Source organism: Pteronotus mesoamericanus, unplaced genomic scaffold (genome assembly GCF_021234165.1).
Source record: "Pteronotus mesoamericanus isolate MK-2021 breed Mesoamerican mustached bat unplaced genomic scaffold, CSHL_Meso_final scaffold_705, whole genome shotgun sequence".
NCBI lineage: Eukaryota > Metazoa > Chordata > Mammalia > Chiroptera > Mormoopidae > Pteronotus > Pteronotus mesoamericanus.
In genome coordinates, this window is record NW_026555326.1 from 16245317 (window position 1) to 16271023 (window position 25707).

The window sequence follows — 25707 nt, forward strand, 5'->3', positions numbered from 1 at the left end:
AGGGTTAAGAGGGTGTCCTTAAATCTGTCGAGGCTAAGATGGCATTTATACTTCTGGGTTTCAAGGCAGGGGATGACCAGATGACTTCACTGTTATCCTTGGGTAGCTCAGCACCCTGCTCTTTATTGCCTGGAGTATGTACTCCCCCTTCATGCTGTCACAGTATCAAAGCTGGGAGAATCGTCAGAGATACTTAGTCCACGCTCTGGTTTTTCTGGTTGGAACCAGAGGCCGAGCGTGGCTAAGCCTCTCATCTACCTCGACATATCACGTAGGTTTTAGGCAGGGTTTGGTCCATTCTGCCTTGCTGACTGTCTCGCAGTGTTGTTATATTCCCAAATCTCCAGTCCCTACTTTACCTCTTACCACATGGCTTCCCTCTCAGGCTTTCTATTTTCCTCACTATGTGGTTTTTAAACCTTCTTTGAGTTATAAAAGAATATCTGCTTCTTCCTTTGAAATTGGGCTAATCTCTAGATAAATACCTATTATCTTGCAAGCTTTCATTTGGGTAATTTGTGTGTGGCTCTTAGAGCAGGGGTTTGGATTCAGGTACCTTCCAACAGTTTGATTCAAGAAAGCTATCCTTGTCTTGTAAAGTGCATCAACAACTTCTTAGTTGGCTGTTAGTCGCAGAAATTCTGGGTGGGAGAGGACTAATTCAGGGTGCCCTCTTCAGGGCTGCAGAAAGGGGAGTCCACGCAGTGTACTTTCTGTCATCCGAGTAGTCCCTCTGAAGCTGCGTGGAGCAGTGTGCTGTGCCATCTCTGGTGCAGTGTAAAGAGGCCCCAGAGACATCCTGCCACCCGGGAGTGGCCTGATCTTGGACAAACTAATGCCATCTCTCCAGACCTCAGATTTTCTTGTCTGTTAGTGCACCTGTACTGGTAGTAGACTAAAGGTAAAGGTTACTGTTGCTGTCATTGTCATTATTAGGGCAGCATGGACATTCTCAGACTGACTCTCCAGAGTGAACTGACAGGAGATGAACTTGAACATATAGCCCAGAAGGTATGGAGGTTTCTGGTGAGGCGAGGCCTCCTCCCCTTAGCCAGTTCTCCTTCCTTGCCGTTGTCCCCTCATCCCAGGGCTGCTGGGAGCCATCTCTATTGCTGTTTGGGAGCGTTTCTTCTCAGGCACACTCAGCTGACCTCGGCAGGGTGCCCTGCTTTGGAGGATGGGGAGATGCCCACTAAAGTTAAAACTAACCAGCGATTTCTACTAATTTTCCCCGTCTGGCGTTCTTGCTGCTTTGTGGCTTCTGGTAGAGGTTCTGAAATGAATTTTTGGAGGGAAAGTCTGACTAATCCTTCAAGTCTTGGGAGGAGAGGGTTTCTGCATTGGTCAAGATGCAAGAGTTCTGTGCTTGTCATAAGATTCCTGAGTCACTTTTCTTTGTCCTTCTCTCTCTCAGGTGGGCAGAAAGACCTGTGCAATGGTCTCTGGCTACTCAGCCAGTCATTCTCTGGCCTCAGAACTGGTGGAGTCCAACGACGGACATGAGGAAATCATTAAGGTAAGCTTAGTTCACCTGCACGCTTTCTCCCCTCATTCTTTCTCCCTACTGCGTGTGAGAGGGAGTGGCTGACTTTGCCAGAGGGAGCTTATGGTTTGACTAGAAGAACCAGACCTGTGGTGCTAGTTCCTGACTATCTCCTAGAAAAATCTTAAGCACCGAGACCACAGTCTGTCTGTACTGACTTCAGTGCGACCTGGCCCCAGCCACGGGGGATGGGTGGGATGACCTTTCTAGGTGTCTGTCCACTGCCCATGTTTTGGCGCTGAGGTTATGGAGGCAACTGGGAGGTGTGTTAATGAAACTTAGTTTTAAAAATTAAAACAATTTTGGGGATTTCTTTTTAAACAACAGCTTTCTGAGATACAGCTTACATACCATAAAACCAACTTAAAGTGCATAGTTTAGTGTTTTTTAATTTATTCACAGAGTTGAGCAACCAACACCACTATTTATACCAGGACGTTTTTGGTCATTCCTTCCAGCTCCTGGCAATCACCCATTTTCTGTCTCTATGGATTTGCCTCTTCTAGACATTTCATATAAATGGAATCATACAACATGTGTCCTTTTGTGCCTGGCGCCGTTCACTTAGCATGTTTTCAAGGTTCAGCCATGTTGTGACATGTCAATATTTATTCCTTTTAATGGCTGAATAATATTCGCTTACATAACTATCTATATGATATTTTGTTATCCATCCATTAATTGGTGGACATTTGAGTACTAGTAGGTTCTTCTTTCTGGCTATTATGAATAAGGTTGCTATGAACATTCGTATACCAGTTGAATATTCATGTGAACATGTTTTCAGTTCTCTTGGTATATATCTAGGAGTAGAATTGCTAGGTCATATGGCGACTCTACATTTATTCATTTGAGGAACTGCCAGATTTTTCCCCAAATCTAGGAAACTCCATCGAACACTCACACCAGCCATGTATGAAGGTTCCAATTTCTCTGCGTCCTCCCCAACACCTGTTATTCTCTGTCTTTTTTATTATAGCCTTCCTAATGGCTGTGAAGTGGTATCTTGTGGTTTTAACTTGCATTTCTCTAATGACATCTTTTCATATGTTCATTGTCCATTTCTATATTTTTTTGGAGAACTATTTTCTCAAATCCTATACCCATTTAAAAATTCAGTTGGTTTTCATTGGTTAGGTGTAACGAAGATTACATAAAGACATTCTTTATATATTCTGAATGCTTATCAGATATATGATTTGGAAATATTAAAATATGTTTCCTAGTCTATGGTATTTCTTTTTACTTTTTCTCGATGATATCCTTTGAAGCAAAAGCTATTAATTTGTTGAAATCCAAATTATATATATTTTCCTTTTGTGACTTGTGCTTTTGGTGGTGTATCTAAGAAGGCTTTGGCTAACCCAGGGCCACAATGATTTATTTCTATATTTTCTTCAAAGAGTTATAGTTTTAGCTGTTATGAATAGATTTATGACTCATTTTGGGTTAATTTTTGTGATGGTGTGAGGAAGGAGGTCAACATGATTCTTTTGCATGTGGAGCTCTCTTTTTACAAACATTTGTTGAAAAGACTGTTCTTTCCCCATTGAATTGTCTTGGCCCCCTTGTCAAATTCAGTTGATTGTGTTTTTATTATATTATTATTTCTGGACTCTCAGTTGTATCCCATTGACCTACATGTTTACCCCTATGCCAGTCCTACTCACTCTGATTTCTGTAGCTTTGCAGTAATTGTATTCTTTTTCAAGATTGTTTTAGCTATTCAGAGTCCTTTGCATTTCCATATGAATCTTAGGATGTTTATTAGTTACTGCAAAGAAGCCAGCTTTGATTTTGATAGGTACTATGTTGAATCTGTAGATGGATTTGGGGAATATTACTATCTTAATAATATTGTTTTCCAATCCATGAAAATAAGATGTTAGTTCATTTTTTTAGATCTTCTTTTATTTCTTTCAACAATGTTTTATAATTTTTAGAATATAAATCTAAACTTTGCTTAATTGACTAAGTCTTTTTTTTTTTTTCATTGTAAATAGAATTGTTTTCTTAATTTCGTTTTTGGATTGTTCATTGCTAGTGTATAGAAATACAACTAAAGGCAATTTTTATATATTGATCTGGTATTCTGCAACCTTGTTGCATTCCTTTATTTGTTCTAGTAGGTTTTTAGTGAATTCCTTAGGGTATTCTATATATATAACCATGGCATTCCTTAGGGTATTCTATATATATAACCATGGCATATATATATATATATATATATATATATATGTGTGTGTGTGTGTGTGTGTGTGTGTGTGTATATACACACACACACATATAACCTCTTTGCAATCCGGGTGCCTTTCTTATTCAAAGTCATTGCATGGCCCTTGAAAAAAATAAAACTACCCCATAATTCAATCAGTGTAACCATTGTTAACAAACACTTTATTGTATATCCTCCCAGGCTTTTTTCTATGCATATGTATTTTTTCAAAAAATAGAATTGTATTATAGACTTTATTCTGTAATTTGCTTGCCCCTCCTCGCCAATTTAATTGTAGTTTATAATATCTGTGTCCACCTGGCATTCTAATGGCTGCATAGTATTCTATTGTAGAGATACCATAATTTATTTATGTAATCCCCTGTTGTTAGACATTTGTCTGTTTCTATTTTTGCAGCCATAAACAATATTTTGCTGAACATGTTATTAACTTCATAACATGTCTCTTATAACACAAATAATTGTAAAAGATTCAAGCATGGTATACAGAGAAAAATGTAAATTCCCTTTACAATCCTCTTTCCTTGAATTTATATATTTATATATATAAGTTTATGCCAGTTTAGCTAAATTTATTTCATTAGGATAAACTTCCAGAAGTAGATTTGATAGGTGGAAGAGTAAATATAGTTGTAAGTCTTCTGATCACCAAATTGCCACCCAGAAAGGTGGTAGCAATTTACCCTTCTGTCAGCAGAGTCTGAGGCTACCTGCGTGGAATTATTTTAACTGGAGTTTTCTGAACTAAATAGTGTTGTTTCCTTTTTTCAGGTGTACTTGAAGGGGAGATCTGGAGACAAGATGATCCATGAGAAGAATATTAACCAGCTGAAGAGTGAGGTCCAGTACATCCAGGAGGTGGGCACTCTTTCTCTCTGTGAAAATGACTTGGTCATTTCTTTAAATCTCACATTTTTTTGCCTCCCTTCTTTTGTGGGTTCTGATTTTCTCCGTTCTGCTCCCTTCATATCTTCAAAGTGCCACTGTGCCCCATCATGTGTTAAATATAATTTCTGACCCTTTTATTAATCAGCCAGACTTATTAAATACTATGTGCCTAGCACTGTTCCCCAGCCATCCTATCTGAATTTGCCAGCTTCGCTTCCCCAGCTTTCCCTAACTTTCGCCCTGTCGCCAATAACATATCACACGTGTTACTTATTTGTCTTTTGTGTTGTGTGTCCCCCCAACTAGAATGTTAGCTACCTGGGTCAGTGATTTTGCTCATTTTGTTGTTTGTGTAGGAGGGACTGGGGACCCTCCTTCCCCCTGCCAGTGCCTAGAACAGTGCCTGACTCCTAGGGGTACAGTTGGGGGTGGGCACAAAGGTGGGTGAGTTGGTGTGCTCTCCTTCCTTTCCCAAAGCTGAAGCTCCTTGTCCTCCCCTCCCAGGCCAGGAACTGCCTGCAGAAGCTGCGGGAGGATATAAGCTGTAAGCTTGACAGAGATCTAGGAGAGTCTCACCCTCGACAGGAGATACAGGTAATAGGAAATGGTCCTTGGTTGGGTCCCCACTGAGGAGGAGGGGATGTGCCTGTCACCCCGTGGGTGCCTAATCTAACAGTGCTGCTGGGAAAGGAGAGAATCGAGGTGACACTGGCTTCTGCGAGCCCTCTCAGCCACGCGAAGGCGCTCCAGCAGAGGGGCCCCGACATTCACACATCTCAGCCCCTGGGTGAGAACACCCGTTCCGAAAACCCTGTCCAAAAATTGGATTTGTACAAGTGAAATTTTTGTTAAGTTATTTGCAAAGCCTGATATCTGTAAGGATCTCACTGAACCCACTGTGATCCATCTTCTTGTAATGCAGTGTCTTATAAAGCAGTCACCTGTAAATCCAAACCGATAAGTTGATCTTCCTCAATTTGGGTGACACCTGTAGTGTAAATTGAAAGTCCCGGTCCTAGCCGGCTATTTCTCTGTGATATCATTGCTTCTACACTGAGAGGGGAAGCTCCTTGAGGTTCGGCTTCACCCCATCTCTGCATCCCCACACCCAGCAGAGGGGCTGGGATGCAGAAAGTCATCAGTAAATGTTTATTCAGCTGAACTAATGGGAGAAGACTTCTTGGCATAGACACTCCTGGGATCTTGCTTTTTAATTTTTCTAAAATTTAAGGATAGAAATGTCCTCAGGAGAGTAGAACTGTCTCTTCCATGACTTCATCCTCATTCTCCATTAGATTCTGAGTTGTCTCTCCTTCACTTGCATTTGGTTTGGGTGAGGTGGTCTTTCTCCAGCAGCCCCTGCCCTCAGTCTCCTGAGGAGAAGCGTGACCTAGAAGCTAGTACCAGCCAAGTTCCCCTTTGGCTTGGGTGTGCACTGGCTATGTGGCCGAGTCTTACTAATGCATTTGCTTTGGCTGAAGGTGGGACTTTCACTGCCTGAGCTCACATCTGGTTGGTGGGAGGTGCTTCATCAGGTGACTGAAGAACCCACTGCTCAGGGACTGGCCCAAAAGCCCAGGCCCCCTGTTTGCACAGCCAGCATTCATATGATAAATAATGAGGTTGTGGGTTGGGAAGAATTGCAGAAAATGCTGCTTCTCCTTTTGATTTATGCTTTGTCAAACCTGGTCAGGATCCCTAAGGGGCAAGGGAGTATCTCTGTGGCAGGCAGCTGCTTGTGTTCCCTGGGCTGCAAGGAGTGGGCCTGCATATATTCCAGTCTGTTGAAAGGTTTTTGCCTGAAGTTTTCATCTTCCCTAAAAGGCCAGAATATTCCTTCTGAAGGTGGCACGCGTTTCTCCACGCCTCTCTTTTCCATTTTCCCACACAACACGGGGAGCCTTTTTTCTCTTCCTTTTCCCTTTCCCTTTCCTCCTCTTCCTCTTCTCCGTCCCCCTCAATCGCCTTATCTATCTCTCTTTCTATCTATCTATCTAAGATTTGAGATCTTAGAAGAATAATGTTTTGAAGTCTGTTGCTTGGGATTGTTTTCACTACCAATTTTATTTATTTTTTTGTACAGACAGTGCTAGAAAAGCCAAACGGTTTTAGTCCAAGTCCCACGACCCTGTGCAGCAGCCCCCCTGAGGTAGGTGACAAGGAAAACAATGGTAACTACTGCTTAGCCGGGAGGCAAGATAGCCGCCTCCCTGACCCCTTTATCTATTGCTTTTTCTTTCACTACATATAAGAGTTGAACTCACTTGCTGTAAAAATTCAAACAATGGAGAAACAAATGAAACAGAAATTCTTTTCCCTGAATCCCTCTCCTTGGAAGTACCCGCTGTTAACAGATTGGAATGGGTAGATCCTTCTAGAGCAGTGCTCTCAGCCTTAACTACCTGTTGGAATGTCCTTGGGAGCTTCAAAGGACATGATGTGTGTATGCCATCCCTAGAGACTGTAATTTAATTGGTCGGAGATGGGGACTGAACATCAGGACTTTTATGTGCTCTTCAAGTTACTGTAATGTTTAACCAAAGGTGAGTACAAGTGTGCTAGAGCGGGGGCCCCAACCGCTAGGCCACCGACTGGTACCGTTCCGTGGCCCGTTAGGGCCCTGGCCACAAGAGAAGCTTGCCTGAGCTCCGCCTCCTGCCCCTCTCCCCACCCGTCTGTGGAAACACTGGTCCCTGGTGCCAAAAAGGCTGGGGGCCGCTGTTCTAGAGTGTTTAAAAACACAGACTACCATATTTAAATAGCATATGTGTATATGCATGTGATATGTTATATACACATGTACCATATATGCATGTATAAATGTATCTGTACTTTATATATATATTTTTTCACAAATTATAGGGTCATGATAAATAATAATTCCTTACTTCCTTTTTAATTTTTTTAAACTGAAGAGTATAATATAGCTTTCTTTTCATGTTAGTACATGTAAATCTACCTCATGCTTTTGAATAACAACAAAGTATTTCCTTCCATGGCTGTACTCATTCTAATATATTCAATATATGATTTAAATAAGCTTAGTAAATGTGTTTTCAGTTTTCATGATGGGCTTGTGCTGTATTTCCTTGTTTTCCTTTTTACCCGACCCCGTATTATTAGATCTATTTACTTTGCTTTGTTAGAATCTCATTGGTTGTTTCTAACTCCTACATTAAAATTTTCTAATTCCCCTTTTTAAAGTTTTCTCTTCATGAACATTTCTCATGTCATTACATAATCTTCTGAGAACACCATTTGAACTAAACACATCATAACTCTGCTCCAGGAGCTATTGCTCCCCCCTGCCCAGCAGCGTAGGTCCAGCTATGGGGAATGGACTAGGTATCACTTGCTGAATCCTAGATTTGGAGTATTGTGATTCTCCTCAGAGCTGCAGTGTGGATTTTTCTCTTCCTCTGAGTCACCATAGTTGGTAAATGTGCTATCGGCCACAAGTTATAATGACACCTGGTATTATCTGTTCAGCCTCTTTCTTTTTACGAGGTCCAACTCCTACCAGATACTATCTTGTTTTTGAGGCAGTCTGTAAGGCAGGGCGTGGAAAGGAGTCTTCTGACTGGTCCACAGATAGAGAAATGAAGGCCCATGGTGCTAAGTAATAATGCAGCGGCAGGGACCCAGTTGCCCTCCTCCCAACTGTGCTTTGCCTTGAAGGTGCTGCTGCTTCCCACAGTGCAAGCCGGGGAGTGGTTTTTCTGTCAGACTCACAGGGAGCTGGTAACCGAGGTGTTTGATGCTTGTGCTTCAGAGACGGGGGCGAGACCCTACATGCCAGATCAGCCCTAACCACCAACCCACAACTGGGTGTGTCTGCTGGAGACACTTACAGTAAAATCACTGAGACACCTTTTCCTTCGTGGATTCAGATTCCTGGGCTTATTGGGTGCCTTTGCCCTCAACCTGCTCATCCATCAGTAACCCTTTGTATACCCATCTCTGTGAGGTGCAGAGAACAAGGAAAGATGTGCCTCTGGGACTCACCCCTTGTGATGGGTGTGGCACAGTCCTTGCCTTTAGGAAACTGTAGTCCAAAGAGGAACAAGGTATCTGCCCTCAGAGAGCTTGTCTGATGGAAACGGGATGCACACTTGAGGGCAGCATAAACATATCTGTCAGTCAGTTGATACATGTATAAAAATTACTGTGTCCTAAAATAACCAAATTCTAGGAGGCTAGTTGAGGTTTTAGGGTGTGAAGAGAGAATGTTTTCATTTGAATGATTCAGACTCCTGGGTGCCTTAGACTGACTTACCCTTTGTGTGATGTGAATTCTTTTGTGAGGGTGGTCTGGACAAGATGGTCCAAACAAGTGTTTGGGGGGGAGCCTTCTCTTACCAAGTCACAAACATAGTGGCTTCACCTGCCCATCTTTGCTCTGGCTGTAGGTGGACGTCTATCTAAGTGAAGATGTCGAGAGCTTGAAGAAGGCTGTACGGGACTTGCTTGCCAAGCTGCAGGAGGCCGAGCGGCAGCACCAGTCAGACCGTGTGGCTTTTGAGGTGAGATTTGGGATTTGGGGAGAAGGTGCCCAGGGGCTGGGCTGCTGGGTACAGGCACCAGCAACTTTCTCGGCATGGACTTAATGTCTCTCTGGCTGAGTGACATCAACTGGAAAGGTTAGGCTTTGAGGCCTGGGGCACTTGCTGTCAGCTTCTCCCTCTCCTGGATATTTATCATTTTTGCTGTCCAAGGCTAGCCCATAGTTCGAAGGTCAGCTCTTGGTTCTCCGCTCTGCTGAAGTTGAACAGCGGTCCTGGTCTGGGATAGCAGGTAACTCAGAAGTTGTTTCACTACGTGCCATGGTAAGAGTTACTGTGCTCTTGGCACCATGTAGGCAAGGACAGCTGCTGTCAGGTTCACCACTGTAACCCCAGCACCTGCTGCAACACCTGGCATGAGATGGGCACCTCATGTAGACCGGGTAAATGGGTAAATCTTTGCGGTCATAGAAAGAACTGTGCCCAGGCAGTGAGGGGACTTGAGATGTAGTCTTGGTCTTATTATGCAAAGCTTTGTGATCTTGAACTAATATCTCAATTATTATTATAAAATTAATACTAAGTTATTATAGAAGATTTTAAAATACAAGCCTATAAATAGAAAATGAAAGCCCCCCACTATTAAAAGTGTGTGAGGTCTTCCATACTTTCCAGAAAGTTCTTTGAGTATAACCTGAGGAACATTGGGCAAATACTGGACAGTTTTTTTAACTACTCTGTGTGAGATTAACTACCTGTTATCTGCTATTGTTCATCCACATGTAAGGTATTTATGTCATAAATATGTAATGATAGGGTTATGGTCTGCTCAGGCATGCCAGAAGCTGGTAGAAAGATGAAGCCCACCCAAACTCCTCTTTCATGCGACTGAGAGGTCTGAGGGGTGGATTGAGGGTGAGCAAGAAGGGCATTGAAAATGACTGACTGCCTCCAGAGTAGCTGAAGTGTCATTTGAGCAAGGAATTAACCTCTCTAAGCATCAGTTTCAATTTCTGTAAAAAAAGTGGTCATGAAACATGTTTGGTATGTGGATTGAGTGTGATAATAATATGTAAATATTACTCTGGAAGGTCTTTAGAAATGTAAGATACCCTATATTTTTCTTAGTGATCAGTTTAATGTGCAGGTTTTCCTCTCCTAAATAGTTTGGACTTAGGGCAATGCTGAAATTAGTTTGGTCTCAGAATAAAATAGCTGTGCAGTAAAGGAGTTTGTGGTGGGATAATGTAGCTGGTGTTGTGTCAGTTTGGTGACCAGCTGTTTCTACTTTTTTGGAGAAGAACAGGAGGAAGGAGAGGTTGAGGCTGCAGTACTGACCAAACTGTGCATTTTGGAGAGAAATTTCTGTACTGAGAGGCATTGTGAAGTCCTTGGTTTTGGCCACACACAGAGGGCTCTGTTAGCCCTGGGTTTCAAAGCTTTAGCAAAAGTGTCCTGAGTTAAGAGCCAGAGGCTAGAAGGCCCTGGACAGCTGTAGCCACATCTGTGAGGCCTTCTTAGAAGGGCTGTCCTTTAGTCCCCTGGTATGTAACACCCACGTGGTAGGTACTCCTTGGGTTGGTCCCACTCTTATGATGCAGAGGTTTCTTTAGGGCAGGGCTGGAGAGAGTTACAGGAACGGATGTAAACAGATATAGCAGGGGATATGGTGGTTTTCTTTCTCCTTTGTGATCCTGCAGTGGGGTGGGAGGAACCCTGGCTTGTTAACGCTATGCTCCAAGCACACATCAACCCAGGTACAGTGTTTATGTACAGAAATGAGAGTTTTTTCTTTTTTAACATTTTATTATTTATTTCAGAGAGAGGGAAGGGAGGGAGAAAGAGAGGGAGAGAAACATCGATGTGTCAGAGAAACATCCATCCATTGCCTCCCGATCAGGGAACTGGCCCGCAACTCAGGCATGTACCCTGACCAGGAATTGAACCAGCAGCCTTTCGGTTTGCAGGATGACACCCAATTCACTGAGCCACACTGGTCAGGGCGAGAGGTAGAGGTGTTGTTTTTAAGTTCCTGCCCATGCGGCTGGCCTGTTGCCAGCTAATGTGGGATATTCTCAGTCTCTCCTAATGAATTAGACTCTGTGGTCTACTTTTCTGAACCTGGGGGTAGAAAGGGCAAGGTTGTCAATTACCGTGAAAACAACCTGCCATTAAGCCTGGTTTCTTGTTCTACTGGCTACTTGCTGTCAGGAAGGATTTGCAGTGAGTTTGCTCTGGACAGGGCTGGTGTGCAGCACAGACACGTCCCATCATACATCATCCTGTACTTTGCTTTCTCCTCCCTGATTCTGACTTCAGGAGGAGCTGGACAAACTGGCTGCCAGTGTTCTATTTTCCCAGGGCTGGTCAGGCTTTCCAGAGGTTACCTGAGTTCTCTTAGTGACGAGTTGGGGAGTCAGTGTAGGGTAACTGGGAAACTATTGAAATGGATGATGAAGTAACTGGGTTCTAGCTGTGTAACCTCAGAGAGGTCATTTGACCTTTAGTTGGGAAAGAAGAGGGTTGGACTCGATGACCATCAATTTCATTTGTGATTTTATGGAGCAATGATTGTGTGATGGGTACTGTGCTGAACTCTGGAAGGGTAAGGGGGCCCAAGGGCTCGGCCCTCAGGAAGCTGCTGGTCACTGAGGCGGTGCGCACAAGTGGCTGGGCAAAATCTGCTCCGTGCTCTAAGAGGGGAGGGCAGCGTGTCCTCTATGGGTGTCTCACCCAGGCTTGGCGGCTCCCGGCAAACAGGGTGTCTAAGCTGAGGCCTGAGGGATAATTAAGAGGTGACAGAATGCACATGGGAGGAAAGGAAGCGAGTTCCTACTTTACTTTTCATTCTAAAATTCTGCTTCTATTTTTTCCAAATTAGTTTATCATCTTCGATAAAAAAACGAATTCTTTCTGGTGCTTAGCACCTTTGGCCTTTGTATGCAGGCTGCAGTATGGCTTGAAGGGAGGGTAAGGAGGAGTTGGGGAACAGAAGGAACGACATAGAGATATCCTCCCCTGGATTCTCTGATCTGAAAATCACAGGGCTGGGTGACTTTGGGTGGCATTAGAGGACGTGTGGGGATGTTGGAGAAGTCAGCCTTTGGAGAGTAGTGCATGCTTTCCAAGTGTCATCTTAGAGTAGAACTCAACCAACGACATGTCAGTGAACCCTGGAAATGGAGTTGATGCGCTAGTCCCTGAGTGGCCCTGGGACAGTGAGTGGGAGATGGCTGAGTGCCCATCAGGGCTGCCGCCCTTTTCCCACTGTCGCACCCAGGTCCCTAGGTTCTTTTCTAAGGTTTTTATCCATGTTTGGTATTTTTGCCCTCTACTTTATATATCCCCTTCTTGTGTCTTAGGTCACACTCAGCCAGTACCAGAGAGAAGCAGAGGAGAGCCACTTGGCCCTTCAGAGAGTAGAGGACAGAGAGGAGCAGAAAGAGATGGAAGTTGGAGAGCTGCAGAGGCGCCTGCTTGGGATGGAGACGGTAACTGGGAGCCTTGCTCTTCAGAACGCAGATTCTGGGCCGGAGCAGCCCGGGGTCAACTGAGATGCTTGCAGAGAGCCTCCTTCCTGAGCAGTTCCAGAAAAAGACACTTCACAGCATACCTTCGAGTATCTTTTAGCCTTTAAGGAAAGCAAGGCCTTTCTGTCACCTGACTTCAGCCCTTGCTAACTAGAGTTGAGCCCATTTCCATTTTAGCCGGATTCTTGTACAGCTGCCCTTCATGGGTTTTGAACTGTTCTTAAGGAGCCACTCGGCCTGGCTTCCGAGGGCTTGGCAGCCATAGCTGGCAGGTGGGCCTGGGTAATGCAGGGCCAGGCTCTCCCTCTGGGCAGCTGGGTGAGGCTGGGAAGTTTCTGTGTGCAGAGTGTGGGAAGGGTTCTCCCTGACAGGGGAGGGCGCCCCATCAAACCAGCTTGGCCTGCTGCTCTTTGGCAGCTGTCCCAGGCCCAGTAGGGGCTGAGTCCCAGCCCTAGTGGCCACCTTACCCCAAATGCAGAACCTGTTGCCATCTTCACATTCTAGATTTTCTTTCCTTTGGCTCCTCCAGGAGTATCAGGCCTTACTGGAAAAGGGCAGGGAAGGGGAGCTGGCCCTGGAGGAACTCCGGAGCAAGAATGCTGACTGCCAAGCAGAACGAGAAAAGTAAGGGCCCTGCTTGCCTTGCATTGGGGTGCAGGGAGGGGAGGGCGGGCCACGCAGCCTGCAGCTCTCAGGGTAGCCAGACCTGGGGAAGAGGCTGGTGCTGACGTCAGATCTTCCAGCTCTGAGTCAGTGTGTCTGCTCAGGGTGGGGCCCTGCCCAGGGAGATATGTTTGGGGAGCTGCCATCTCTGGGGAGTTAATTTTCCATGCAGTAATAACATCAAGAAAAGGGTTTTATTTTAAGAGCCAAGGTCAAGAGCTGGAAAAGCATCTGCCGTTGCAGCAGGTCATCCCATAGGTTGTTTCCCTGGATGTGGATGCAGGATTATTACACCAGTTTCCTCTCCCCAAAACAACAACTGGCTATAAACTATTTGAGACTAAAATCCAGTAACTTCTTTATAAGTTGTGCTGCAGAAAAATACAATTTGTGAAGAGATAATGATCTTTCACTTGAAGCAACTCAGAAACTGAGAACCACCTGTCAGCATATAGGGGATTTCTGAGATCCTTTGTACTTCGAGGTTAGAAGGTTTTGCATATTCCCTCGGGTCAGAGGGGATCAGAGGCCCCAGACCAGTGAAACCTACAGATCAAATATTGGGCCATTCTGGACCTTCAAGAATTTGGAAATCTCAAATATAACTCAAATTAACATTGGCATATTTGGTCTGATTTTTATCATATCAGTTGGACCTTTTCAGGTTTGACAGACATGACCTGAAGGGCCTTTTAAGGAATTCCAAAGATGAGCAGACACGATCCTTGCCTTCCTGGACCCCTTGATCAGCTGGGGCATTTTCTTTCCTTTGGGATGATCACGATCTAGGCCTGCCTGGCATGGAAAATGCAGACATGTAGCCCCCTTTCTGCCTGGACTTCATTGCAAGAACTGCTTTAAATTACTCACACTCTGTTCCTTAAAGGGCGGGGCTCATGGGCAAATGACAGAGAGGAGTGAACAGGAGAAACAAAAAAGTCCAGATAATCCATAACTGAGGCTTGGGATGACCAGTGATAGCTGCAGTGATGCACCATCAGTGTTGATTTTCTAGATGAACGGAGGCTGAGAGACTACTAGAGGACGGAGGGTGGAAACTTAGAACGTTTGAAGCTAAGGGAGTATGTCGAGGTCCCGAGATTGCATTGTACTCCGCCCCTACCCCCTCATCTTCTAACAGCAGGCACTTGGCTGCTTCCTCTGGTAAAGCTGGAGAGTAATGGGTACCAGAATTCTTCAGAGGTCTTAAACTCCCGGGCACTCTCCCCAGCCACCTGACCTTTGGGCATTTTGGCCTAGTTTGCTTAGAAGAGACAAAGGGAACAGCAGTGTCTAAGAATCAGGAGACTTAAAAACAGACTTGTATGAAAAGGCTTTAAGGATCCTCAAATCTGATCTCCCTCTTGATAAAAAAAATCCCTGCTACCAGCGTGATTGTGGTGGGTATCATAATCCCAGCTCCTGCTTGATTCTTCCCAGGAATAAGGAGCTCACTATTCACAAGCCAGGCCACTTCTGACAGCTTTAGTACCAAGAAAGTCTTTCTGCATTTACAGAAGAACTGCCTCCCTAGAACACCTATCTATTCTGCCCTCTAAGCTATCCAGAACGACCACTTCTCACCTTTCTGAGCCTCATTTCCCTCATTTGGACCACATGGTCTCTAGTGATGCTGCCACTGTGATGTTCTAATGTGTACCCCCATCTGCTCCTTAGGGCAAACCGCTGGGGAGCTGGGCAGAGGGAATCTCACTAGAGGGAAACCCCGAGCCCAGGGCTCTTCCTGGGACTGGGTAGACAGAGAATCTTTTCCTCTTGCCTTAGTTTTCTGCTCTTTATCCCCAGGGCGGCTAACCTGGAAAAGGAAGTGGCTGGGTTGCGGGAGAAGATCCACCACTTGGATGACATGCTGAAGAGCCAGCAGCGGAAAGTCAGGCAAATGATAGAGCAGGTAAGCGGGGTCGGATTGCCCCGGCCCTGGGTTACCCCTCTGGAAGTTGCCACATTGAGTCTAGCCGTGTTTGCCTGTCAAGTCTATGCTTTTATTTATTTCTCTGGGGAGCTTGGCTGATATTCATATACCAAGTCACAATAAACTCAGTTATCTGTGTGCAGACTATCAACCCTGTACCTCACAGCAGATTTTCTGTTTTCCCCTGTCTGCACTGAGGGTAGCATACTCAAGATACGCCGATTTGCAGAATTGTTTTGGGAAAACTTAAGACCCCTACATGGCAGGTCGTGTTTGCTGCACGTCAGCTCCATGAGGGCCAGGATCTTTCTGTTTTGTTCATTGCTGTTTCCGATTGTCTAGAACAGGGCCTATCATATATATAGGAAGCACTCAATAACTATTTCTTAAGTGAATAAAGAAGTTGTATTTCCCAAAGTCAAAAGGATTGGTTTTGGAATCATCCATTATTTTCGATTCTCAGAGTGGTTTACCCCAACACCAGGGGTAATCCAGAGTTTAATATTGACTGAAATGAGGCTTTTACAGAAAAGCTAAGCAAGGCATGTGAATGGTGCAAACTTAGCCTTTAGTCTCTGCCAGCTCCCTCCGGCAGCGGGGTGAAGTTCGATGATCTTGGAATGAGTCATTTCAAAATGAGCTCCAGTGTCTCCCATGTCTTTGCAGCTCCAGAATTCAAAAGCTGTGATCCAGTCAAAGGATAGCACCATCCAGGAGCTCAAGGAGAAAATAGCCTACTTGGAAGCAGAGGTGCGTGCACTAGATAGCCCTAGGGAGGGAGCAGGCTCCCAAGAGGAGAGTGGACATAAGGCAGGAGAGGTTGTGGGGGGCGGGGTCTCAACTTGTCCAACTGCTGCTCAGAAACAAGTATCTGGGATGGCTGGTTGATCTTCAGTTCAGCTGAGGAAACATTTTCTGAGAATCTTCAGGGAGTTGCTAACAATGGTAAGACCTGTCCCCACTCTGAAGAGTTAGGTCACCGTGGTACAAGCCCCGTGCCCTGGAAGCATGAGGCGAGTCCTTAATTCTGCCCATGGGCTTAGCAGAGGAGATGACAACAGAGCTGCACTATGAAGGAGAAGGCATTCTGTACAGGTGGAGTCTCCCCATGGCCAAGGTGATGGGCTCGATTAACTAATGAGTATTCCTGGTGTATTTCCGCCTAACCTCAGAGTCCTTCCTGTCTGCTGACTACATAAAGATTGCTTTGCAGCCACAGCGTGAAATTTCCTTGTGGCAGGGAGATAGAAAGAAATGGGAGACAGGGCTGTTGATCTTCAGGGAGTTGTCTAGAGTTAGAGATAAAATACATTTTTAAAAAATGACATAAGAATACTTTATGAAATAGCATATTAACAAGGGCAAGTAAATAACTGACTCCAGGAAATTAGATAGTAAATGATCAGTGTTGCATAGAGCTATTGAGAGAATACTTCTCAGGGAAGGGGGCTGGAGCTATTCCTGTAGGAAGAGAGCGACCTGAGTTGGGGAAGACGCGGGGAGAGGGCCTCCTGGTAGTGGCACGCATGGTAGGGGTGGGGGTGACTGCCGTGCAGACACAGAGGTAGAGAGACCAGAATAAGCAGTTAAATGTGACAAATGGCAAGCCAGAAGGCCAACTCTAACCTCAGAACTTGTGGTGCAGAATTTAGAGATGCATGACCGGCTGGAACACCTGATAGAGAAACAAGTCAGTCATGCCAACTTCAGCACCCAGACCTGGGCCAAGACCGAGAATCTGGGCAGGTAAGTGGGTGTGTATGCAGTGGGGCTGAGGGAGGAAGAAAAGAAAAGAGGGACAGAGCTGTGGCAAACCTTCAGTGCTAATGCCAAGGCCAAGGCTCTTTTAAATCCAAGTTTATCTCTCAGTTTCTGACCTGACCCCCTCTCTAGCCAAACCATTTTCTAACCAGGTTAGGCCAGAGCATGCTACCCCTACTCCAGGAGGCCCACCAACAGCTAACGGAGGTGTATGAACCCTCTGAAATTGTATCCAAAAATCATATGTGTGTAATATGTGCATATTCCCAGGAAGAGGCCTTTTTGGCCTCACGAGATTCACAGAAAGGGCCAAGACTTTGAAAAAAATCAAGAATCGTGGCCACGCCACTTCTCAGTTGTTCAGCTGCCCTCTCTCTTTTCATCACCCCTGCCACCAGACAAGTCCCACCCCCGAGACTTCCCTTGGATGTCATTGACAGTGACTGTTTCAGAGCATTTGGAACACAAGAGCTCAGCCAGCCCTGAAGTATAGAATTCCAGAGACTGATGTGGAGGGGCTGCTCTGTGAAGGGTGGGCAACAATACAGGTCTCGTGTTTCCAATTGTCTTTTCAGCATTCGGATAGCCAAGCCCCCCAGCCCTAAGCCCATGCCTCTCATCCGGGTGGTAGAAACATGAGCTGAGGAGACAGATGCTGCTGTTGCTGCTGCCTCTTGCCTGTGGAGAAGCTCGCCACCCCTGTAGGCTGTTAGCACTGACTTTGACCTCCTGACTGGTCCCTGGCTGCCATCAGGGCTTGGGGTTTGTGTGCCCTGGTTCCAAACTTCTGTCCTCGGCATGCTGGGTGGATGGAGGATGAGCGCCTCCTCTGGACACTGCAGCCCTGGCGGACAGAATCCTGCTGGCAGGAGCCAGGGCCCCACCCTTCTCCCTGTAGTTACTGCTTTTCTCTTAGCAGAGCCTCCCTTCTGTTGTAGCCTGGAGTTCAGCTGCCCCAGGCCTTCATCCAGTTGGAAGAAGTAAAGAGATGACAAGATTGGCCTCGGCCCTAGAAGATGGAGACACAGATGTCCACAGTGATTGGACGGTGTCCTGGGGGAACAAAGTTCCTTCCAGAAACACAGTGTGGTTCTTAGCAACAAACCAGTTTTCTGCTGGCTCCACCCTGAGCTCATGCTGACCCGGTCTTTTTCAGAGAGACAACGGGTTTCCTCAGCTGACTGGCCAGCCCCTGTTTTGGTGGGGGAGGGAATGTGCATTCCGGGAGTAGCTTTGAGCAGAAAGATTATGCAGGGCCACAGACAGTTAGTGTGACTTCTCTGCTGTGACAACTCCAAGCATCTCTTAGGGATTCTCCTAAGATGCAGTTACAAAGTGCACCTTAGTCATCTTGACTGACTCAAAGCCTAAACACTTTTTTCACTGGATTACATCAATCTCAGCGAAAGTGTCATTGTATTTATTTTGCTAACTTATTGGCATTTTTGCTTATATCTCACAACTGATTCAGTACCAGAGTTCTACACCCTTCTCTTACAATGTTTGGATTTTCTTGACAGTGGGAGAAGAGTGTTCCCACTGGACTTCATTTCAGAACAACCCCGTTATAAATCTTTCTCCCTCCTTCCTCTACTTCTTTCCCCTTCCTCCTCCACATCTGATCTGTACCTTAGGAAGGCAAGTATATTTTCCCTGAGACATTGGGTCTGAGTGAATATTTGGGGGAAGAGGGCAATCAGGATTCTTGGGAAGGAATTGAATTCTCCTCCTAACTCCTCTGCTTCATCGTGGGTCTGTTGTCCTGGCTCCAACTGACCCTGCTATTCATAGTGTGTTCTTGAGGGCTCTTCCTGTAGCCTCAAGAGGGAGAAAAGCATCAGAATGTGGTGCTATAGGACTCAGAAGTCTTTAGTTCAAGACCAGAAGCCTTAAGTCTGAGTGTTTCTGTATCACGCCCTGGCTTTGTCTCTAATGGTGTTCTGATTTCTTCATGAAGTTTCCTCATTTGTAAAACCAGGGTTCAGACCGGTTGATCTCCACGGGCCTTTCCAGTTCTGATATTTTTTTCCTGTACTATATTCTTTGTATGGTAAATTTAATAAATTTGTTAATGTTTCTCTCTGAGCTCCTGGCCTGGTTTCTTTTCACTTTTCAGGAAGGGTGAAAGAACGTCATTTTAGTGCCTCTTGAAGATGGGCACCTTGTTGTCCACTGCTGGGAAGTGTGGTCCAGACATCCGGGTACTATGACATGAGGACGTTGTGGCATTCGGAGGAGTTAGAACATCCCTTTCCAGCAGCTCAGCATCGTGGCCTGAGTCTTTGTTGTAGAGGTGGCCTCTAACTTTAACTTTGACCCCATCTGGTGTGGTGGCCTTGTAGGATCCCTGAGCTCGGCCAGTGTGTGTCCTCAGTGGGAAAAGTACTGGTTAGAGGCATAGATCCCGTGATGAGAGATTTACTAATCAGCACTGGCAGTAGCCAAGCAACTCCATCTCCTCTGCAGAAATGAAAAACCCTCTGGAAATGCTGACTACAGCTATTTAAGGGTTTAGTTTTGGACTATCTCTGGACATCATTCAAGTAGTCCAATGATCCCTTTTTTCTGCCAGGTGCGTTCACTGCAGGGCCTAACAGGGACAGAGCTGAATTTACATAAATCTTTTCTGGACCAAAGAAACTAGAAATGCAATGCCCTTCATCCCTGGCCATTTCCTTTCTAGTCCTCTTTCTCTTTCAAGTAAAACCATGTAAAATTTTCTCATAACTTTCCTTTCTACTCCCCAGGTAACTCATACCCAGGTTTCAGAATGCATTAGAAATCTGATCCAGACCTGAGTTTGTCTTTTGACAGTCCGGGTTCTCTTTCTCTGGCTGTCTTGTTTGGCGTGGGTGTATCCAGAGTGTGCTTGTTTTCCGAATGTGAAGAGGGTGGAAGCAGGGTGGGGTTGCCTAAGGTGCCAAGAAGACTTGCCTGGCTGGAGGAAGAAGGGAATGAGTGTACTGCCCTGCAGGAAAGGGAGGCTCTGGACCTGGGCCTCGCTGATAGGAGCAGCAGAGATACTAGCTGGAGATAATTAAGTGTTCTGGAGACTAGAACGAGGGCAATGAGAGCTTCCTTGGACCAAAAAGGCGCCTGTGTGTATTTGCCAGAGTTCAGTTGTTGCACCACCCAAAGGAGCAGGGGCTTGCCACAGAGGGTAAGGGGGGTCTCGAAGGAGAATGTAGTCAAGGGGAAGGCAGTTTACATCTTGGCAACCAGACCAATTAGAAGAGGACGGTGGGGATCAGAGCAGAATGAGATGAGGCACAGGGCCTGCGAGAGGGTGTGGTAAGTGAGTAAGCTGCGCCTGACTTCGGTGGCCTGGTTATTGCCTGTGTTATGTCATTTGTAAGCCAACTCTTCAGTGCCTCCTGACTATTTTGTGGAGGGGAGATAGAGTCTGACTCCCGGGGCCCCTTGCCATGAAGGCCCATTTTCCTTGAGCTGGGGGTTGAGAGCCACCGCAGCCGCAGCCATCCTCAGCCTCCTGCAAACCAGCAACATCAGCCCTGGAGAAAACAGTTTGCAGGAACATTCCTTGCCTCCCAAACAACTACCCTTGTCCTCCTACTTCTTCTTCTGCCCCCTCCCCTGAACATAAAAATTTTGACAGGGATGTGATATTTCAACCAAATGGTGCATTGGGACATTTTAAAAACTAAGTTTCTAAAGCCGAAGTTGATTTGCTCATGTTCATCTCTATTTAAAAGAAACTTTCACCATGGACCGTTCCAAGATTTACTCTGGAAAGATGTTCTGACATGATCATTTGACCAAGGAGGGTAAAGTCTCCCGGGAAAGAAAAGCAGCCTTCCCTCTTTAATCAGCTCTTCCTATTGTGTTGCTGTTTTATGTGGGGCCTCTAATAATCCCCTGAGCTCCTGCGCTCCTCAGAGCCGAGGGTTGTGGAGCCCGGGCCTGAGCTTGCTCAGGCTCTGACCCAACAGCAGATGTTAGCCTGGGGCCTTGGCCTCTTTTCCACACTTTAATTTAGGACTCTAGCTTTCCATGGAGAAATTGTTTACTAACTTCCCTGTCCCAGTTCAAAGTTGGAGACCTAAATATTTTGTACACCCTCCCAACCCTCCACCCTTCTCCAAGGAAAAGCCTTATCCAGGCTGAGGATAAAGGAGATGTTTTTTAAAGGTGAGCAATTTCTAGCTCTGTGTGCTCTGTGGGGTTGGTTGGCAGAGAGAACTACTTTGATCTCTAAAACGTGTGTGGCCTTTCTGCTCGAATCTTCCCCTTGATTCCTGTGGCACATGGGATTGAGGGGAGATGATGGCAGGGTAATTCATTTCCTGACAGGTCTCACCAAGTCTCAGACCGCAGGATCTCAGACAGCTCGGGGGAACGGAAGTCATTCATCCTCCTGACTTTATCAATTCAGTGCCGATCACTCACATAGGCCGTTTTTCCTACCACTTGCATATGCCTGTAGGAGTTTGGAGACGCTTATATCTGTTTTCTATCTATCTATATGTGTTTGTGTGTGAACTGGCCAGCTGAGTAAAATATATTATTGTGGGGGAAAATTTTTGAAAAACATTGGTGTTTAGAAAAAACTCAGTTTCCCACCTGCATGTCTCCTGTACTTACTACTCACACAAAACTTATGATATATCTGGTCACCGAATGTTTGAGGGTCTTTTTCCCCACACCATGCCATTCTCTGTGACACCAGCTGGGTGTCCTGCAATTGAACTCAGCTCTGACACTGTCTACCTGCAGATAGTGTCAATCCCACAGGTTCAGGGCTCAGTCCCACAAGACTGCCTCCCTCCTTCACTTCCGGTGCCAATCGCAAGTAGACCACCAGGTTACCCACAACTTCTGGCTGATTTGGGCTACAGATTGGAGGTTCCCGTGACCCTCCCTTCCCCCAACTCTGATTAATTTGCTAGAGCTGCTCACAGAGCTCAGGGAAACATATTTACCAGTCTATTAAAGGATATGTTAAAGGACACAGGTGAACATCCAGATGAAGAGATACATAAGGTAAGGTCTGGGAGTATCCTGAAAGAGGGAGCACCTGTCCCCGAGGAGCTGGAGTGTGTCCCCTTCCCCATGCAGATGTGTTCATCAGCTCAAAAGCTGCCTAAACCTCATGCTATTGGGATTTCAGAGACGCTTCCTCCTGTAGGCACAATCAATTTCTAGTGCCTCTCCCCTCTCTGGAGGATGGGGGTCAGGGGGGGTGGGTAGGGCTAAAAATACCAAGGCTCTAATCATGGCTTGGTCTTTTGGGTGGCCAGCCCCCATCCAGGAACCTGCCCAGAGTCTCCTCATTAGAACAAAAGATGCTCCAAGTGCTCCTGTCATTTAGGAAATTACAAGCGCTTTAGGAGCTCTATGCTAGGAACTCGGGGCAGAGACCAATATACACCAGGGAGAATCCAAAAAACACCAGAATTAATTTATAGAAACATGTTTATTCTTACATGTTTAAACTTCAGCCACCTTCAAAGTACTATCCATTTGATGCAATACACATATTGAGATGTATTTCCAGTGCTCAAAACAGTTTTTGAACTTGTCGATTTTCATGTCTTTTAGTGCTTCTCCCGTTTTTTGTTTCACCTCTTCCACATGGGCAAAATGTTTCCCTTTGAGGACTTTTTTCATCAGGGGAAACCAAAAAAAAGTCGCTCAGGGTGAGACTGGGTGAATAGGGAAGGTGGGGCACAGGGGTCATGCCATTGTCAAAACTGCTGAACACAGCACGGTGCGCGCAGGCGCGCCCATAAATCACCCCTCATGAAATGGGCAAACACGTTGAAAGAGTCTTCAGGAAAATTCACTGAAGCCAAACACAGCCTCTCACAACAACACCAGCTAGTACACTGATACCAATGGGTTCCTACAACACTCACCTAACAGAGGAACCCTGTACTACAAGGGTCCCGCCCTCTAGGAGGTAATTCCCATTATTTTTGAGGTCCCCCCTCATGTAATTTTTTTACATTATCTCACAACTGATCTATGGCACAGACCTCTATATTGTCATCTCAGAGTCAGGAGGACATAAATGAACTAACACCCGAACCATCTGCCCTATTCAATCTCACTTCCTCTTAGACAGAAATCACTCTCTTCAGTGATTCAGGCTAGAAATTTTAAAGTCACCTTCGACTCTTCTTTCCATTCCTTTATCCCTTATATACCATTTGTCAACATGTCCTAATGTTTCCTCTTTTGAAATCTCTCTCAGACTTGCCCCTTTCTATGTTCACAGACTCATTGAGCCAGTCTTTAAGCCTGGATTATAACAGAAGCCAGTTCTCACTGGTCCCCCACCTCGTCTAACCTGCCCCAAATCTACCTTCCTCACCTCTGTCATTTGAATCTTTCCCAACTACAGTTTTCATCCTATCAGTGGAGTTGTTCGGCCAGGACAAAAGGAGGCTGATGGGAAACAAGATAGCAGTCTCCAAAGAGATGAAAATTCGCCCTGAGGAAGGAGGAGCAGTTTTTGACTTGTCTGGCTCCAGAGGGAGTAAATCAGGTCTGCGGATGGTACTTGTAGGGAGGCAGCTCAAAAACAAAAGAATGCCGCCCATAAAATCCCAATTAGAAAACAACCTGAAATATAAAATACCTAGAAATAAGCTTTATTTGAAGGTGATTGATCTTCATGAAGAAAGTGGCCATATTTTGTTGAGAAATATGAAGAACTTCCCTAAATGGCAAAGTTAAAATTGTGAATTAAGAATTCCTCCTTAATTTATGTTTAGGCTTTGTGTAGTTACAGTAAAAATCTCAATAGAGCCCTCTTAAACTTGGATATGATTATTTTTAAATTCATCTGGAAAAATAAACAAGAGAGATGGAAAAAAATTTTTGAAGACAGCTTAATTGGGAGGAGTATTAACCTTGACAGAAGTAAAACATTATATAACTTATATCTCAGTTTAACAGACTGGCTAGGCAAAATAGACCCAATTTCACATAAGCATTTTTAAAGGATAAAAGAAGCATTGCAACCAATGGGGTAAAATGCACTTGAACAGTTGGTTAAAATGTTAAAAACAAAAACCAAAAACCTCTAACCTCAAACCTCAAACCATACACCTAAATAAATTCTGGTAAATTAAATATTACAACTTAACTATAGAGAAACTAGAAGAAAATACAATTGAATATCAACTCTGAGAGGAGATCCACTCAGAATTTTAGTATTAAAGGTCAAGATATATGTCAATTATATCTCAATTCAAAAAATAAAGTTCCCTGACCAGTGTGGCCCAGTTGGTTGGGAGTCATCCCACAAAACGAAAGGTCACCAGTTTGATTCCTGATCAGGGCACGTGCCTGGGTTGAGGGTTGAGTCGCCCTTCCAGGTGCTTGCAAGAGGCAACCAATCAATGTTTCTCACATCAATGTTTCTCCCTCTCTCTTTTTGTCTCTCTCTCCACTCTCTAAAAATAAATAAACATATTTTAGAAAAATTAAAAATAAAAAAACAAAGGTTGTGAGGAAAATATTTTAATTTATAAAAATGTAAAACTTCTGGATTAAAAAACTGAAGAAAGACAAAAGAATAAGGAATCAGTGGCAAATATGAGGAAGAGGCAACATTTTTATCGATAAGCTCAAACAAATTGATAAAAATACTAAATTCCTTTTAGATCACTGTCAAGATAAGGGTTCATATTCTTTTTTTCCCCACACATATTTATTAAGCACCAACTGTGTGCAGACTATTATGCCTTGGACAGAGGATTCAGGTGGTGTTATGACAATGAGCAAGATATGTGGTCCTGCCTTCAGAGCCTTCACATTAGGTGGGATGATGTAGGTTGCAACTCCAATTGGCTTAAGCAATAAAGGATCAATGTTACTGACACAGATGACAGAAAAGTTCAGAGAAGCTCTAGGCTCAGGTGGGCCTTTATAGAGCACTTCGAGGTGCACAAGAGGTTTGTTCCAGTGTTTCTAATAATGGTGTAAAATGGGAAACAACATGCCCTGGCTGGTGTGGCTCAGTGGATTGAGTGCTGGCCTGCAAACCAAAAGGTCACCAGTTCAATTCCCAGTCAGGACACATGCCTGAGTTGCGAGCCAGGTTGTCAGTAGTGGGCGCACAAGAGGCAACCATACATTGCTGTTCCTCTCCCTCTACTTCTCCCTTCCCCCTCTCTAAAAATGAGTAAATAAAATCTTTAAAAATAAAAAATAATGGGAAATCACATGTGCCCAACAGCAGAGTAATGGGTAAGTACATTTCAGATGCAGCTAGTCTAGAAAATTACACATTTACTACAAATGGCCTTTATGAAGACTGTCATAGCAGGGAACTGTGCTTAGAATGTTAAGTGGAAAAAAAGTAGGACACAAAATTTTATGGACACTTACTACAGCTTCGCAAAAGAAAAACTGTTTTTAAAAAGGGGAGAAATAGCCCTAGCTGCTGGTCAGTGGGTTGAGCGTTGGCTTGCATATTGAAGGGTCTCCAGTTCGATTCCCAGTCAAGGACACATGCCTGGGTTGTGGGCCAGGTCCCCAGTTGGGGGCGTGGGAGAGGCAGCCAATAGATGTTTCTCTTGCACATCTTTCACACGTCAATGTTTCTGTCCCCCTCTTTCTCCATCCCTTCTCCTCTCTCTGTAAAATAAATAAAATCTTAAGAAAAAATAAATAAAAAGGTG

At 44.9% G+C, this 25707-nt stretch overlaps 1 protein-coding gene across 2 annotated transcripts in view; it reads left to right on the plus strand.

Moving 5' to 3' along the window:
* Nucleotides 1-19077, plus strand: part of TUFT1 (tuftelin 1) — a 33004-nt gene extending 13927 nt beyond the window's left edge. The window contains exons 2-13 of one of the 2 annotated variants that reach the window (XM_054563036.1): nucleotides 937-1011; nucleotides 1415-1516; nucleotides 4551-4637; nucleotides 5172-5261; nucleotides 6751-6816; nucleotides 9077-9190; nucleotides 12532-12660; nucleotides 13229-13323; nucleotides 15169-15274; nucleotides 15962-16045; nucleotides 16941-17041; nucleotides 17632-19077. In XM_054563036.1, coding sequence (XP_054419011.1) covers nucleotides 937-1011; nucleotides 1415-1516; nucleotides 4551-4637; nucleotides 5172-5261; nucleotides 6751-6816; nucleotides 9077-9190; nucleotides 12532-12660; nucleotides 13229-13323; nucleotides 15169-15274; nucleotides 15962-16045; nucleotides 16941-17041; nucleotides 17632-17695 — 1113 coding nt within the window. In that variant the 3' untranslated portion in view covers nucleotides 17696-19077. The remainder of the gene's footprint in view (nucleotides 1-936; nucleotides 1012-1414; nucleotides 1517-4550; nucleotides 4638-5171; nucleotides 5262-6750; nucleotides 6817-9076; nucleotides 9191-12531; nucleotides 12661-13228; nucleotides 13324-15168; nucleotides 15275-15961; nucleotides 16046-16940; nucleotides 17042-17631) is intronic. The other variant, XM_054563037.1, reaches the window with a different exon arrangement.
* Nucleotides 19078-25707: the final 6630 nt, after the last annotated feature.